We start from the raw sequence: 17,920 nt of genomic DNA, 5'->3' as shown, positions 1-17,920 counted from the left end.
AAGGGCCCATCCTCTCAAGAAGTTCCCACGGGAGCCTTTCAGGAGCTAATACATACAGCACAGTGGAATCACCGTAAGCCGGGGGCACTGTGACAGCACAGATGAACCTAAAATACCCCACGGAGAGGGCAGGCCAAGGAAATATTATAGGAACATTCACTCCTGGGAATGTGACCGCTCTTCTTGCTGACACGGGGGGCGGATCACGGAGCTGTTAACATTGTCATATTTAAGCATATGTCCTTCCAATCCTGGTACAGAATCCCACTCAGCTGAGGCGGCCCCAGGGAAGAGGCAGCCGCTGAGCACAGTGTGGGGACCTGGGGGTGGGGGTGGGGTGTGGAGGCGGGGAAGGGAATAGGGTGCACACAGGGGCCTGCAAGCTGTTCATTTGGCTTCTGCAAGGGGAGCAGGAAGCAAGGTGGACTGGGGCCAGGAAAATTAAGAAACTGGATGGCAAGGCTAAGAAGTTTCAACTTGTGTGTGTGCAGTAGGGAGCAAGGGAAGTGCACAATGAGGCTGTGTTTCTGAGCAGCTCACCTGTGTGTGTGCAGAGGGTGAGTTCTTGGTGGGAAGACCCACTAGACAGTGGTCGCCAACCTTTCGGACCTCATGGACCACCAGTGGTCCGCAGACACCAGTTGGCGACCACTGCACTAGAAGACTGTTGCCAGGCTGGGCAGAAAACGTTCAAGGTGAAATATGACCTCTGGGATGAAGGGAAAGAGATGGTGGGAGAGAAAGGACTGTACCAAGTGACCCATCAGGGGTGGGGGTGTCAGTGAGAATTCAGATGTTCCAAATGTAAGGATGGGGTGTCATCAGGAGACATGGGAAGGCAGGAGCATGCTCTGGGTGGGGTCCATGGGTCTGTTGTGGGTCATCATCCCATCCACCAGCTTGTGGACAAAATCCATTAGGCATCATGCTGGGTTTCAGCAGAGGAGAGATCGGGCAATTGATAATCTTCCTGTCTGGCTGTCACCAACCCCTGCTTAAAACTCGTTGAAGGCTCCCCATTGCTTCTAGAACAGAGACCAGCCTTTTCTGTCACCCACAAAGCTGAAGTACCTCTGAGGCCTCAGCGCCGATCTAATCCCCTGTCACTCTCTGTGCTCCTGCTACGACAGTCTTCTTTCAGCCCCAAGCATGGGACATGCTCATCACCATATCTCTAAGAGCAGGTAATAAGTATTGAATAAACTGGTGCTGCTTTAGCCCCAGGGCCTTTGCACATGCTGTCCTCATATCCATCTTTAACTATCTCTTTCCTCTTTGCCTACTCAGGTGTACTCACCCTTTAATCATCAGTTCTAAGAGTCACTTTCCTAAGAGCACATCTGGCATCCATGAGTAGGTCCAATATCTTTCATATACTTTATAGCAACATGTACCTCCCCTTTATAGCATCCATAGTAGATGTATTTTCACATTGACTGTGGGATATTTGCCCAGAATCTCCCCCGCAGACTGTAAAATCCAGTGGTTTTTTGTTTGTTTGTTTGTTTGTTTTTAGAGTGTTATACCTCTGTACCCAGTATAGGAATTGGAACGCTGTAGTACTCCCTGAAGATTCGTGGAGTGAATGAATGAGTGAGTAGATGAGTGAATATTCATTGATGTTTCTGGGAAGGGACTGAGAAGCAGGTTTTACTTGAGAAGCACCTTCTAGGACAGGCAGGATTTCAGCAGAAGGAACTGGTTCACATAACCAGCTCAGAGCTAGCAGAAGCATGGTGGGGGGAGCTTGATCAAAGGGAGTTTCCGATGTCATAAGACCAGAAAGACCAGCCAAGTTTTGGAACGATTCAAACGTCAGGGTGAGCACGTAGTTCTTAACTTGAAAAGCGCTGGGGAGCCAGGAGAGTGGGCAGGGAGGACAGCACTCACAGCTTCTCTCTGAGGAGTCAGACGTGAAAAGACAGGAAACCGATGGCTGCAGAGGAGACGGAAGCAAAAGCCAACTCAGGAGGGTATTGACGTAGCTTTGGCCAAACTTGCAAAGCACATGAAGGAGGGACTGCAGATAAGAGATGGCGAGAGCGAAATCTGGGTGATAAAATTCAAGAGACTTGGCAACAGATGGGAAGTTTAAGAAAGAAGGAAGGTCTGGAGACAGGACTGGGAGTTCTAGGACTCATGCCTTTTTTGTGCTTTGTATCTGCAGTAGAAAAAGATGTCTTTTCTTAGAAATGGTGGAAAGGAAATTAACTTGGAAGCTGCACATGCTCAGAGAGGCCAGAGAAAGAGAGAAAATCACACTCAGCACCTAGTGTATCTGGTCATTCAGTGTTCAGTTGGCAAGGTCTGTCCACACAAGTCACCGTGTCCCATGGCCGTGTTTGGCGGCTCCCCAACACTCTACCTGGTCATACACCCAGGGCCCCCCATTACCTGCTGGGCTCTGAGTGCAGGAAGTTGGGTCCCTTCTCTTTAAGCAGCTCATCATTCCCAGGAGGCTGCTTGTTGCGACACACATTTCCATCCGGGATCTGGGGAAACCTGAAACAGGGGCTGGGGATCCTGCCCCAAGGACCTACATTCTGCAAAGAGCGAGATGAGACACACCGGCGAAGAGGCGCACCGGCACTTTCAATGCCTGTGCCAGCACCAGCATCCAGGGAAGGGGCTAAACGGGTGCCACGAAACCACGGCCTCCGTGTCAATAATTAGATAAGGGCGTGTGTGGACTGCATACAATGTTTATTGCTGTTTATCATGCCAAAAAAGTTTTTATTTAAAATTCAAATTCCATTGGAAAGGAGGCAACAAACGGTCGTTGGGATCCCAGCCTGCTCCCGGAGGTGCTCCCGGGCTCACCACAAAGCACGCGCTCTCTACAGCTACTCGGTTCCATCACTCAGAACTGCATTCTGGGAAACTCCCCCCGCAGGTCCCTTGCAGGATGCCAGCTGAGTCTCTAGTTAGTAGCTGGGACACAACAGCCACAAAGACAAAGAAACTCCGTCCTAAGACTTCTCAGGTCATTTCTAGCTCTGAAACTATTGACCCTCAAGGATCCACCACCACCCAACCTAGAATATACGTGCGTATATATTCCCACTGGAAACAATATCGCGGGTTTTGTTGCCGGCTGGCTGTCACGTCAGACCCTGAGGATGGCCTCCCCACACCCGGCTTTCCTTCTCCGTGGGCGCCTGTGGGTCCAGGCCGTGGACGGGCAGCCCTTCAGGAGCGCCGGGACTTGCTGCACGTCGGGCACAGAAGCTGACCCTGGGTGACAATGTACGCGCGGCCGCTCAGCTGCTGCTCGCAGCCCTCACAGACGAAGTGCTTCCGGTGCCAGGCCAGGTCTTCCACGCGCTGGTAGTCCTCCGAGAATATTATCTGGGGAGGAGAACAGAGGAGACAAACCTGGTAGAGACAGTGTGTTGAGGGCAGGTTGGAGGATGGTGGTTCAGCCTGTCCCTGACCTTGTTTTGACCTTGACATGCCTCCCTGGAGAACTCGGACTCCAATCTGAGGCACTGAGTACAGTGTCTGGTGAAAGTCACGGTTGTATCGTAGGTTCTCGGTTGGAAAGAGAAGGCCTCCACCATCAGCAGGTTTTCCTTAGCTGGTCTTTGGGACACTCTTTGGGGCAATTGCAATCCCCAGTTACACTCTAAGACAGTGGTTCTCACCCTTCTGGCCCTTTAAATACAGTTCCTCATGTTGTGACCCAACCATAAAATTATGTTCATTGCTACTTCATAACTGTAATGTTGCTACTGTTATGAATCGTAATGTAAATATGTGATATGCAGGATGGTCTTAGGCGACCCCTGTGAAAGGGTCGTTCCACCGCCAAAGGGTCGCGACCCACAGGTTGAGAACCGCTGTTCTAAGATAATATTAAATACCCCGGTGAGGACAACCTAACGATACAGGTAGTGAGTTTCCTGTCACCATAGGCATGATGACAGTAGTTATTATTGTCATTACTAATATACCTTAGCGTTCCTCTAGCCTTAACCTATATTGGAGCGTCGAACCCCTCTCATAACATCTCTAGCTACTGTATTATATGATATTAACGTTGTATTGTGATATCACATTATATTCCTTTATCCTAAGACTAACAGCAGCCCCCATTTATTACTCGGCCAGGCCCATGCCAAGCATTTTCACTCAGTATCTCGTGTACCTTCATAGCAACATGGCATGGACACTGTTGTCCTGCCCATTTTATAAGGGAGGCCCAGGAGCTGGGTAACCACACAAGTACTAGATGCAGAGCCAGGGACTTTGCCTCCCCTTAACAGCCCCTGTCATGCCCTTCTGAGCACCTACTAAGGGCCAAGGCCAAGGCTGGACAGGCCCTCTGCGTCTGACCCATCCCAGCAACCCTAGGGGTGCAAAGGAATACTGGCCCCGTTCTCCAGATGCGAAACAGGCAGAGAGCGTGGAGTGCGGCCTGCGCCTGTTTTCCTCTCTGTGGGTCACATCTCCCGTGAAGCCACACCCTCCTTGGCCTCGGGGTCCTCCCCCGCGATTGCAGGGGTGCCCCACGCCGCGCAGCCGCACTGGCTCTCACCTCATCGCAGCCGGAGCAGCGGGGCCGCAGGCTCTCGCAGTAGTGGCGGCCGCACCAGGGCGCACCGTCCTTCCAGAAGTAGATGAGGTCCACCAGCGGCTCGGAGCACTTGGTGCACACGAAGCAGGCGGGATGCCACTGCTTGCCGTAGCCGGCCCTGTCCGAGTAGACCACCGGGCTGTCGGCGGGTGCCACTCCCTTGCAGAGCTCACAGACCTGGAGGGTTGGGGGGGGGACCCCGAAGATACAAGGCAGTCAGGGGAGCAAAGGGACACAGGGTCCAGCTTCAACTCCAGTCCCTTTCCTCCTTGGGTGACCTCAGGCAAGTTACTGTCGTTCCTCAATTTTCTCATCTGCAAAGTGGGTTCATACTGTCCACTTAGGGGGCTGGTGTGAGGACCAAATAGAATACTTATTTAGCACAGTGACTCTCAACCTTGTTGTTCTCAGGACGCTTTACACTCTTAAAGAGAGTATAAGAACTTCTGTGCATAGAGTGATAGCTATTGATATTTACCATAAGAGAAATTAAAACCGAGAAAACATTAAATAATTATATATTAATCCATTAGACAGTAAGCCAGAATGTTAACATAAACATTTGTAATTAAAAATAATTCTGTTTTTTCAAAACAGAAAGTGTAGTGAGAAGAGTGGCCTTGCTTTACAGTTTTGCAAATCCCTGTAATGACTCGCTCAGCAAGCGCCTCTGGGTTCTGATCGCCGCCTCCCCTCTTCATGTTTTGCATGATGCTGTTTTCTTTAAACTCCATGAAGAAAACCTGGCCGCACACTGATACGGAGCTGGAAAAGGGAGGGGTATTTTAATCGCCTTCCCAGCAAACTGTGTATAGTTTTCTTTGATGCCACATTAAAATTCAAGTGGTAGTTTCCCAAAAGTCAGTTACTATGGAATTTGAAAGCATATCAGCCAGCCTTTCATCCTGTTACATGCAGACCCACTGGCCCACCTTGTACTTGGAATGGATTTTTGCCCATGTATGATTATTTTGCAATACACTTTAAATTTTAGGGCGGTTTTAGATTTAAAGAAAAATTGTGACACATATTAATGGCTTACATTAATTTGGTATATTTGCCATGATTAATGAATAATATAGATGGGATTATTAATGAAGTCCAAACTTTAAATCTCTATTGTCTAAGCTACCTGGTCTGTGGTATTCTTAGCTTTTACCTAATGTCCTTTTCCTGTCCCAGGACCCCTTCCAGGACACCACATTGTATGTAGTCGTCCTGTCTCCTTCGACCCCTCTTGGCTGTGCCAGTTCCTCATACTTTCCTTGTTTTTGATGACTGACAGTTTGGAGGAGCACTGCGCAGTAGGGATTTGTCTGATGTTATCATTAAATTGGGAGGAAAGCCGCAGAGGTAAATTGCCAGCCTCATCACATCCTTCCCAGAGTATACACTCAATCCATACAATCCTGTGAGTCATTTTGGAGTCATCTCCTGCTCCACAGAACTCTGATGATGATGATGACAATGATGGTGGTGGTGGCGGCTAGCATTTCCTTAGGGCAGGTCTGGGTCCAGCACGGTGCTCAGGAACTTGCATTATCACTAATACCTCTTACAGAAACCCCAGGGAATTATTTCCCCTGCTGGAGCTCTCTTCCTTTTAGGGAAGTCATTATTTCCCCCCAAGATATGGCAAAACTGAGGTTCAGAGAGATTCAGTGACTGCTCAGTAACGTACAGCTGAGATTGGAACAGAGCTGGGATTAGAACACTTGTCTCAAGCTAAGGTTGGTTCCGCTACAGGTTGGTCAGGCGTTGCTGTGGCCAACAACTGTGGCTGTGGCCAAACCTGACCATGGCCTGTTCTTGTAGGACCCACCAGAGGAGAATGGGTTTTATGTTTGAACTCCAATTCAGTGAAATGTTTTCTCAAAAAAAATAATTCAGTTCTTCTCACAAGCCTATCTGTGTTATGCACTAAATTGTGTCTCCACCACATTTCCATGTTGAATTCACATGTTGAAGCCCTAACCACAAGGTGACTGTATTTGGAGACAGGACCTTTAAGGAGGTACCTAAGGTTGAATTAGATCGTAAAGGGGGGACCCTAGTCAGGACTGGCGTCCTTGTAAGAGGAGAGACCAGAGATAAGCAACTTCTCTCTCTCTCTCTCTTCCTGCATATCACAGAGGAAAGGCCACAAGAGGACACGGAGGAGGCGGCCATCCGAAATCCAGGAAGAGGCCTCACCAGAAACCAGCCCTGCCGGCACCTGGACCTTGGACTTCCAGCCGCCAGACGGTGAGGAAATGCATGCCTGTGGTTTAAGCCACCTGCTCTGTGCTATTCCCAGTCCCCGTAATGACACCCTGCACTGACTAGTACAGCCTGTATTACAAAAGCGTGTGCTTAATTATAATGCTATACAGTTGACCCTCAAACATGGGGGTTGAGGGCACCTACACTCCATTCAGTGGAAAAGCGGCATAGAACTTAAAATGGCCCTCTGCACGTTTGGATTCCCAACCGTGGACTGCAAATACAGTCGACCCTGGAGTAACATGGGTTTGAACTGCAAGGGACCCAAACAGTTGAAACCTGTGTTGTTGAAGGATCAACTGTATTTTGAATGACAGATATTTAAAATATGGTGGAAATTTGTTTTCTCTCTTGTTACATAAAATACCCACATGACTTCGTCGATTTGGATCTTAGCCCACAGCCCCTGAAATATTAGCAACTTGGCCTTCTCCACAAAACACTCGCTGACCTGGCTTCGGAGGAGAACCCTATGTTACTAAGCAGCAGTTACGTGTCAGTTCCCATGGAAGCAGTTATTGTTTTGCCACATAGAGAGGAGTAGGCATGTGTGAAGAGCCTACTCACTTAGTATTCTTAATTTAAACACTTGAATCACATACCTACTATCCTCCTGTGCCTGAAGAGGAAATAAAAATTAACACGGTGGAAGGTGGGGAAAGAGAACCCAATGACAGTGTCCACGTGCTGTCCCTGAGCACATCCCTGGCTGTTGGATGAACATCCAGAGAAGGAATGTTAACTGATCTGACGCCTGCCGATGGTGCTGAGAACGGGCTGGGTTTGTGGTTTTGGTTCTGCCCACAAGAATGAGTGGTGTGGGAGCCCCGTGCCGCTGCACGTGACCCAGTCCCAGCTCCCAGCTCGCCAGGAACCCATCAGACGTCTGAACCAAAAGTGAGTGATGAGTCAGCATTCGTTTATTCTCAACATCTCTTCAGTGTAGCTGGGAAGGGTCAACTATTTGGCAAGGGCTGCTGAGTACCAAGCGAGTTGTCTGTCTGTCTGGCTCTCTAAATTTCACGGAGCGAAGTTTCCAGTCCTTTCCTCCCACAGAGGGACTTACTGTCGGCCCAAGACACCGGGTTGGGTATCACCACGATGCATCAGTGGGGAGGGAGAGGGACACAGATGAGCCTGGCTGGTCTCAGGGCATCAGCAGGCACCCGTGGCCCAGAGAAGGAAATGGGTGATACGCAGTCAGAAGAGCAGTTTGGGGGTGATCATGGGTGGCTCTGAACCCAGGTCATGGGTTGGGATTCACTCTGGAGGTAATGGGGAGCCATTGCTGGTTCTTGAGGCGAGGAATGCCGTGCTGGTTTGCGCTGTAGAGAGAGAATTCTGGTGGCAGCGTGGAGGAGGGGGGATTTGTGCTCCCGAGCTTGGTCCCAGCTCCTCCGCTGTCTGAAAGGCCTTTGTCAAGGGCCTCTGTGAGGTGGCCTCTTCCCTCGCTGTTTCCCGGCACCCCTGGCTCCTGGCCGCGTTGCTGACAGTAGCCAGCCCTTCTCAGTAAACAGAGCCACTGCCATCTTATGAAAGTAAGACGTCTGGGTAATGAGCCCTGTCAGCACGTGTCAGGAACCAATTTACTCCCTCTCGCTTCTGAGCTGTTTTCTGTGCCTCTTTCCCTGTCGTCGCAAAGAATGTTGGGGCCGACTGTCCTGACGGTCACCTTGCTGGTCCCCCGGCCACCAGGGGCAGGCTGGCCTCCAAGAGCCAGAATGCCTCGCCTGCTGGGGTCCTACAATCCCGGCCCCAGCTGTCTCTGGACAAACTTCTACTTCGATAATCTTTGGTGCTGTGGTTTACAATCTTTAAAGTGCGGGAGGTGGCTGAGAGGTGTGACCTTGGGCAAGTTACCCAGCCTCTCTGTGCCTTAGTTTCCCCACCTGTCAAATGAGGATACTTCTAATAATACTAACAACGCCATAGGGTTGTTGCCCGATGACATGAGGTAACGCAGTTAGTGGACTTGGTGGGAGTTCAACCATCATTAGCTAAAACCTCCTGTGACCCCCTGCCCCAGCCCCCCTCACAGATGAGGAGGCCGAGGCTCAGAGGAGTTAACGCTTTCCCTTGGTGACAGAGACAGGCTGAAGGCGGGGTCTGCGCTGGCTTAGGAGGCCCAGGATTCCTTCCGAGTTGTGTGAGTTTCACTGTCTGGGACAACCCCAGACTCAGCTACAACCAGGGCCTGGCTTGGTGGGCCTGCTCTGATCTCGCTCCAACCCGACCGTCTCTTAGATAGTGACTCTCAGCCTGGAGTCTGCCCAGCCTCCCCCAGAGGGCTTGTCCACACTGACCGCAGGGCCCCCTCCCAGGGGGTCTGACTCGGTCGGTCTGGGATGGGGCATAGGAATTTGCCCGTTCCCAGGGGATGCTGATGGGGTCGGGAGATCCACTGTCATATAGAGTGTTTCAGAACGATCTTATAAAGAAACCCAGCAAAAACGGTATCACCAACTTGATTCGGGTTCAGCGAAATCCAATTAGAATTCCGGGCTGCTTCCATTCTAGGCTATTTTTAAGAAAGCCTGATGTGGCCACTCCTAGGCTGCTTTGCCTGTGAAGGAGGTAGTGTGGTCAAGTGGGAGTCCTCTGGGACCATGTTGGAAAGCTTAGAGAAGAGCATTTATCATTCGCATATCAGTTGGTTCTTACTCATACTCACTGCTATCTAAAATCAGAGTTTGTGCCCTGGCCACGGGGGCTCAGTGGGTTGGGCACCATCCTATGCACCAAAAGGTTGCCAGTTTGATTCCTGGTCAGGGCACATGCTCGGGTTTTGGGTTCAATCCTCAGTAAGGGGGAGGTGCAGGAGGTAGCCAATCGATGTTCCAGTCTCACATTGATGTCTCTCTCTCTCTCTCTCTCTCTCTCTCTCTCTCTCTCTCCATTCCTCTCGCTCTCTCTCTAAAAAAATAAAATAAAAATCAGAGCTTGCTCATGAGACCCTTTCCAGTGTTTGCCATACACTCAGTTTGCAGACTGTTCCCCCAGGGGGAGGACGTGTGGCACAAACCTGTCACAGGCGGCACAAACCTGTCACAGGCGGCACAAACCTGACCTTTTCCCTGTGCCATGAAGGTCTGCCCTGTCCCCGCTCCGGTGACCAGCCTCTTAACGAAGAGGGTGTCACTGAAAGAAAGTCCCGTACTTCGGGCCTTTGTAACCTGTAAAATCACCTGCTGTGAGAAAGCTCAGGCGCATTTTAGATTCACCTCAGCCACTAAGACCCCTGCAGGGTTGGGGTCCCTCAGTGTGTGAAAATGATGTTGCAGATTCTCGGGCCCTCCTCCAACCAGTGGGGTGTCTGAGCCCCTTCCTGTGAATGTGGTCCCGCCTTAATGGCTGGCTTCTGTCCAATGGAAGGGATCTCTTAGATGCCCGAGGAAGGTCAGAAAAGGCAACACAGCCTCCACGGGCTCCCCCTGTCACTGCACACACCCTGGCCCAGCGCAGGCGGGAGAGGTCCTGAGGCCTCCAGGCTGGGGCGACCCCGTGGAGAAGACACACAGCAGCGACGGCTGGCCCAGCCCCAGCTGCTCGCGTCTTCCCAGCACCAAGGCCAGACGTGTGAGTCAGAGGAGTCCAGCCCCAGCCTGTGAGCTGCTCTGACTGATGCCGCGGGGACAGGACAGCGATAAGCTCTCCCCACGGAGCCCTGCCCTCATTGCCAACAGAGGTTATTGTTTTAAGCCTCTACACCAGGGTGGGGAACGTCATTTGGTCTGGCCCTGCCAAGGCCGTAGGGATGAGTTCATTAAATGTTTGACCAAATATAGCGTCTAATTTTTAAGCTGATCATTTTGTATGGCCCTCGGCAGAGGTTGCCCACCCCTGCTCTGCATCCTGGGGAGGTTTGATGCGTAGCCTTAGGTAACGGGACCATCAGGTGTGGGCACAAGGGATTTTGAAGACTTCTGTCATGGACGTAGTCAAGACACAGAGTTTTAGGCAACAGCAGATTAAGGCCGGTGGCCAAGAGTTACGGCCAAAGAACTGTCTCTAAGGACCGAACCTCGCTGGCCTTCAGAGAGGGATCAGCAGATACAGAGAGCCCTCTAAACCGGCGGTAATCTCTCCGTCAGGGTTGCCAGAGTCCTGTTCCATCCCACTGTCTCCTCTGGACGGCTCTTATCCAAAGGCCTACCCAGCCTGAACCCGGAGTGCCTTGTGAAAGTCGCACCAGTACAATACAGTAAATATTAGCACAAGGCCTTGCACTCGGCCCTGGCTCCTTTCCAATACAAATGCTCCCCAATTCACTTATAAACAGCATCTCCTCATTTCCTCTTATGGTGATTGTTCACCATCTTTGCTTTGCGGCCTTAGTATCCCAGGCAGTGTTTATTTTTCTCTTCTCTTCTCTTCTCTTCTCTTCTCTTCTCTTCTCTTCTCTTCTCTTCTCTTCTCTCCTCTCCTCTCCTCCCCTCCCCTCCCCTCCCCTCCCCTCCCCTCCCCTCCTCTCCTCTCCTCTCTCTTTTCTCTTCCCTTCTCTTCCATTCCCTTCCCTTCTCTTTCCTGGCTCCTGGTCTTTACCCTGTTGCATTCTGCTCCCCGTAACTATCACCCTCTTGAGGCTCTTGCCTGGGCAGGACAGGCCGGCTGGGTTCCGTGCTTAGGACCATGGCCTCTGGACTAAGGCCTCTACCACGGCTTCGCCACTGCTCAGCCTCAGACAAGCCACCCACCTCACAGAGCCCCGCTTTCCTCCTCTGAAGCAGGTGGCAGGCCCTGCTCATGGGAAATGCTTTACATGTGAGGTCACTGTGATTGGCCCCCCTTGGCCTCCCACGTCCTTGGGGCAGGTGGTTGAATATGGCGCACATTCCACATGTGCACACACCCCCTGGAGACAGAAGGCCCCCAGGAAAGCAGTTTCTATCCCAGAAGCCCTCCTGTGTGTTGATGGAGGCACTTCTAACTGAGTCTCCCTGGCTGGTGTCTGGTGGAGGGGAAGAGGGAACCAGGAAGGCTCATAATGCTTCTCTTGTAAGGAGACCATGGGCCTGGGCGTTCTCGAATCCAGCTTTGCTCATTAGTGTGTGGGCAACGACGGACCTTCTGCCAAAGGGGCTGCCCAGCAGGGAGAACCTTCCACGAGGTCATTGCTGGGCAGCCGCCGGCGCAGAGCTCGGCGTGGGGCTCCGGCAGCCGGAGTGCCTGGTCGTCGGAGTTCGTGTTGGGCGTGGGATGAGGCAGGCCCGCGTTCCAGTCTGATTTAACCACTCCCCAGCGAGGTCACTAGACAGTTTCCTAACTATGTTTTCTCGTGTTTCTTTTGGTCTGTGATCCAGAGCAGGAAATGCATGGTGTGGCCCGAGGTAGTACACACATGTGCACATCACACCCTGAGACGCAAGGTTCCCAGAAAAATAGTTACCACCCCCCGAAGCACTTCTGTGTTTTATTTTTTTCAAAGTAATTTTTAAAAAAATCCTGGTTATAATTTACTAAATTGATTTACTATCCACTGATAGGTTGTGACCTGGAGTTTGAGAACACTGTTTAACTTGGCTAAGAACTTCTCTTAATATGTTAGTCTTCAAAAAAGGGAGGGGGGGTCATGTATCTTGTAGGATAATTCTTAGGATTAAATAAAATAACTATGTACATCCTGGCTCAGTGCCTGGCACAACCTAGGTGGTTGATGACGTCATCATCATCATCCCCATCTCCTATTAACCTATAATTGCAACATAAAATCAGATAAAGCCAAAGTAATTCATTACAAATTATTTTTTTTTTTATGCTTCTTCTAGTTCTGGGGTCAGCAAACTACCTCCATGGGCCAAATCTAGCCCACTGCCTGTGTCTGCAAATAAAGTTTTATTGGAACACAACCATCCTCATCAGTTTTGACACTGTCTGTGGCTGCATTAGTGCTACAAAGACGGGCGGGTAGCTGTGCCTGAGACCGTGTGGCTGCAGAGTCTAAAATATTCACTCTCTTCCTTTAACAGAAAAGGTTTGCTAATCCCTCTTTCAGTCAATGGAATCTTATGTGGTCCACTTCAGAAGAGAAATGCTTGTGAGGCCGATGTGGCAACATGGAAAAGTATTTACAAGAATAAAAAGTGGGATCAAGGGAATTTTCTGTGAAAAAATAACTCCTTTACTGTTATTAAAATATTTCCACCACAGGGAGGAGGGAGGAAGATGTTGAGGAGCCTGGTAACCATGGTGATTTTTCGGGGCTGCTTCTCTGGGTCTGGGACCCTCCTGTCCTCCAGCTTGGATGGGCACAAGGTGGGGGGCGGGCAGTGGTTTCATATTCCCAGAGAGGGGCTGGCAGGCAAGCCAGCGTGCCAAGCCCACGAGCCAAACATCTGCTTGGACAGAGATTTGGAAGTCCCTTGCCCACAAATATGTCCCTTGTTGGGGCTGGAGTCGGGCTGAGCAGCCAGCTGCTGAGTCTCCATCTGAGAGGCAGACCTCCGTGGAGGGCGGGGCCCACACCAGTCCTTCCTCTGCATTCTTGTGGGAAGAGGAGGGTGGGGGCCAGGCTACACTTTGGACCAGACTAACAAATCCTTACAACTTCCAGGAAGGTCTTCCCTTCCCTCAACCTACTCCCCTCCTCTGAGTCACTCTTTTTGGCATGGCTTGGCCTGATAAAGGGGGATGTGGGCGAGGCTGGGGGCAAAATAAGAAACACTAAAGGGTGGAGGTTGCAGTAAATGTTATGTTCTGGCTTCCTTTCCCCCTTCTTCAGTTACAAGTGTGGGGTGTAGGGAAGGGCGGAAATGCCTGGGCAAAAGGACCATGCCCAGGAAATCTGTAGATCCCATTTCTGAGAGAATATCCAGTAAGCTCCCTAAATGCAGGGAAACAGTTTGGTGGAGATGGTAACAATCAGAGCAGGAAGGTCACTGTCTGCAGGGTGCACAGACACCCATAGCCTCCTTCCAGGTGGGAGAGGTGGGGAGCAGTGGGGGGCCTGGAAAGGGAGTCTGGGGCACGCTATTCTGGTGTGACAGGGTCCCGGTTGCTGGAGTTGGCAGCTCGCTGGCCACAGAACCCTTTGAAGCCCCAAGACCCTTGGTGGATGGGACTGGGGTTGGGCAGGCAAGTCCTTCCCTTGTTCTTGGCACCCAGACAAGAGGTCCCCAAATTATCCACTGGGCTGGGCTGTGAGTTACTCCAAACACTGCTGTTCACCCCTGGAAACCGAAATACACCCCCCCTTGCCTTGGTGTACCCACACTGCTGGGCCCCACCCAGGAGTTCTCACAATCCACTGGTCTGATGCAGTCCCAGCCACATCTCTCATCAGTAAGTCGGTTAAGCTCTCTGTGACTCAGGCTCCACATCTGTGAAATGGCTATAACATCTCTAGCTGGCTGTTAGGGGGATTCAAAGAAATAAATGGGCCTGCTGTGCAGTAAAGAGTTCCCACCCCTCCACAAGCACGCAGTGGGCAAATGAGGGCAAGAGGGAGGCTAAACATTTTGGGGTTTTTAATTGGCCTCACTGATTGAAAGGGCATGATTTGGACGGGACAAGGGGGTGAGTTAGTGTCTGGGATATTTCTGCCGTGGTGTGTCCCCATGAAGAGGGACTTCTCAAGACCTCACCTGTGGTGTCTGCCTCTCCTAACCTGAGTCTCATAGTAACACATTTAGAGCACTGCTCTGCGGTCCGCGTGGGCGGCCACAGCCCTTGGGTCATCTCAGATGTGCCACGGCTGATTTTAGGTCGCCTGAAGGCCTGGGGGTTGAAAGCTGGGGGTGCAGATTTGCGAACTCTGCTCAGATCCGAATGACTGGGCAGCTCTGGCCGATAGGATGGGTCGGGCTCAGATGGCGCTGTCCCCACAGCCTGGCCGGCCCTTGAGGCTGGCCCTCCATTACCTGGCTTCACTCGGAACTCAGCCCGAGGGTGGGAATCCCACACGGGCGAGCTGGGAAAGGCTTTGGCCTCTGGTCTGGATGAGCCTTTCCTCTGAGGACACTGGTGGAGGAGGCTCGGCAGCTGACCTTGCTCACTAGAGCCTGAGCCCCGCCCAAGGTCCCTGAGGAAGGTCATGACTGTGACAGGCTGAGCTGCACCAGGATGGAGCCAGGTGAGCTCCCAGGAGAACTGGCCCCAGTGCCGGCCGGCGGGGGCACAGCACAGAGCGAAGTGGGAGCTGGTTGGTGGCCCCTGATTGCTGCGTGTCCTGTGGTCAAGGACACAGGGGTCGGGGTCGGGGTCGGGTGTAAACAGCGTGTTAAATGCCGTGCCTGTGTTTCCAGAACTCCCCATGGCAACTCAGAAAATGTGAGACTGATGTGTAGCCTTCTCCAAGTGGGACGCCCTAAGCCAGGAGGCCACATAAACCCAGGAAATGCCTGGTTATCATCTCCTGGGCCCTCACCGCAGACCCACGGCTGATGCCACTTCCACTGAGGTGATGCGTAAGGTCATTGATAACAAGTGTGGCCCCCGGGCCAGTGTCGGCATCACCCCGAGGGCTCCTGACACAGGCAGATGCTCAGGCCCCGCCTGTACCTCCTAAGCAGGGAGCGCGGGTGGCACCCAGTCCTCCGAATGTGAACAGGCTTCTAGCGATTTTAGTTTGAGAACCACTGCTTTAGCCTAGAAAAGCCCTTCGTTTTTATTCACTCTGAGGCCTCCCAAGCTTACATGGCCATCCGACCCCTGCATTAGCTTTCTGAGGAATTGGCCTTTGGAAGAAGGACGGATGGACTGGGGTCTGTCATTTGGTTTGAACCCCATGGTCTTTCCTCGGGCCCCTGGGTGTGGGAGTTTCAGACACGGCAGAGCTCAGCACTCCCTCCCCTGCCTCACAGCAATGCCCACCAAACCGTCGCTATTAGCAGCAGTAGTAATGACCACTATTAGGATGATAAGCGGCGATATGTTAACAATACAGTTCTAGTATAATAGTTTCACGTGCCTCCCCTTTGACCTCCATTTTCTCCGTAAAACTCTGGATTTGGGGTATCAGACCAAGTCCTACAATTTCCTCCTCACCCCCAGGATAAGCTGAATGCCCTGACCACTTCGAGTCAAGTTCATTGCCCTCATCAGGGGAGCAGAAATCAGACCTTGCACCTGATTCTTGCCTTGGGTACCTGCCCACACTGCCCTGTTATGAGAAACAAGGGCACAGCACCCAGGATGGCCAGCCCCCAGGTCTACCTAATGCGGCCACCCGCTGGGGTAAGGCGGAACCGCTCAGGGAGTGCAGCCCATGTCCACACTAAACCTGGCATTGCTGGGCATACACGGTCTGTGGCCCGGCGGGCTATCTGGCTACCTTCATAGGATTTGCTCACTGGCTTCAAGGAGATAAAGAGGGAGTTAAAGAAGAGCAGCAGCCTCCTTTCTTCCTGGAACAGATGGCAAGCAGGGTTTCATATCTCCAGAAAGACTTTCAGATCCATGTTTTTCTACCTGGCAGCTGGGGGGCCTTGGAAAAATTACCTCTCCTCTCTGAGTCCCCGACTCCTCACCAGTAAGTGGGGTTGGTGAAATTCACCCCACCAGGCCACTGTTCGGATTAAACAAAGACCCCGAGAGAGTGAGCATCGCATTAGGCTCGGACCAGGTGCTTATAAACGTGACCTCGATCTCCTGCTCCCCCTAGGCAACATGGCCATCCTGATTGTCCCCATCTTTCCAGGCTCAACTTAGGGTGAACATTCATTCATTCATTCATTCATGCATTTGTTCACTCTTCCATGGGTCACATATTTACTGAGCACCTGCTATGTCTATCAAAGGCACGGCTGCAGCGACAGAGATGAACAAGAACAAGACAAGACCTCAGCCTCTGGCGCTGGTGACGTAATCAATCACATAATTGGTTATTGCATTAAGACTGGAGGGGGGGAAGGAAGGACAACGCCCAGGCCAGCCACAAGTGGCTTCCTTTGGAGTCCCTACTTTATTTTCTCACTATGGAATCTGCCATTTACTGTCTGGTCTTGTTTAAATGCTTCCTAAGTGTCAGAAGTGTTTCCGAAAGTGGACCGTGGGCAGGGATCTGGGATCCCAAGCCACCTTTGCCCCACTTCCACCCTGAACAAAATGTGGGGCTGAGTCCAAGAGAAAATACGTTCTTAGATCAACATGTGTCTCTCGGGAATAGCAACTGGGATATGTCACAACGACTTAAAGAAGTCGCCTTCCAACTTGGAATCACACAGGATTAATCCTAAGGACAAATAGCTCTTTGAGGGTGGAAAGAAGGCAGCGTCAGGGGGGAGATTTGTTTATAAAACAGGATCTAATTTTAAAGTCCCTGGGACGTGTCGTCCTCCTGAGAAATGGGTCTTTTCAGCATCACCCCCAGATGTGTGGTAGAGAAAGTAAGTTTTGTTCTTTTGTCTTAATTCTCAGATAAACACAGTTTATTAGATGGTAATCCTAGATGGCGGGCCAACAGCATGGGGGTGGGAGATGCAGGCCTCGGTTTGAGATAACAAGTCTGCGTCGATGCAGCAGCGAGGACAGGGCCATTTGAGCTGGCATTGCCCTGGGTGTCTGGCTCACACAGTGACTGCAGCCTGTTCCCAGCAAGCCAGGTGATTTGCTTGAGGACCGTGTACTTCTATCTCCAAATGTCAAATGGAAGCCTGAGGTCACCTGACTACTGAAGGGTTTGGGGGAGGGGGATGGTGCAAAAGGGAGCTGGCAGCCATGAAACTCAGCAACGACAAAGTCTCACGCTGGTCCTTTCACTTCCTGAGGGACAGAATGAGGCAAACCCATCCCTGAGGCTTCCGCCACCCAGACCCTGGCTCCTCTGTGTGTTCCCAAACAGCCTCCAGAGGATACCCCCCCCTGCCCCGTCCCGCAACATCACCTCACTCTGGCTCTGAGGGCTTTCAGAAGCAGGGGTCCAATCCCACGACACCTCCCGGGGAGCCTGCCACCGCCCCCATGGCCCTTGGAGTGAAGCCGTAAGCCATGGCTTTCTCCCATGTGGGGAGAGTATGCTGCTTGATTTCCTGGGCTCAGCAAACAGCACAGGCTGATCAGCACTTAGGGATGGGTGGATGGGTGGATGGGTGGATGGGTGGATGGGTGGATGGGTGGATGGGTGGATGGGTGGATGGGTGGATGGGT

General features: G+C 51.7%; 1 protein-coding gene across 1 annotated transcript in view; it reads right to left on the bottom strand.

Moving 5' to 3' along the window:
* Positions 1 to 1,514: 1,514 nt before the first annotated feature.
* Positions 1,515 to 17,920, bottom strand: part of LMCD1 (LIM and cysteine rich domains 1) — a 61,624-nt gene continuing 45,218 nt past the window's right edge. Inside the window, exons 5-6 of the mRNA XM_081106101.1 lie at positions 4,538 to 4,753; positions 1,515 to 3,348 (exon numbers count right to left, since the gene is read on the bottom strand). Coding sequence (XP_080962227.1) covers positions 3,190 to 3,348; positions 4,538 to 4,753 — 375 coding nt within the window. The 3' untranslated portion in view covers positions 1,515 to 3,189. The remainder of the gene's footprint in view (positions 3,349 to 4,537; positions 4,754 to 17,920) is intronic.

The sequence above is a fragment of the Myotis nattereri genome (assembly GCF_964212035.1).
Source record: "Myotis nattereri genome assembly, chromosome: 14".
Taxonomy (NCBI): Eukaryota; Metazoa; Chordata; class Mammalia; order Chiroptera; family Vespertilionidae; genus Myotis; species Myotis nattereri.
The sequence above is the reverse complement of the archived record's forward strand: the minus strand, read 5'-3'. Positions and strand labels throughout refer to the sequence as shown.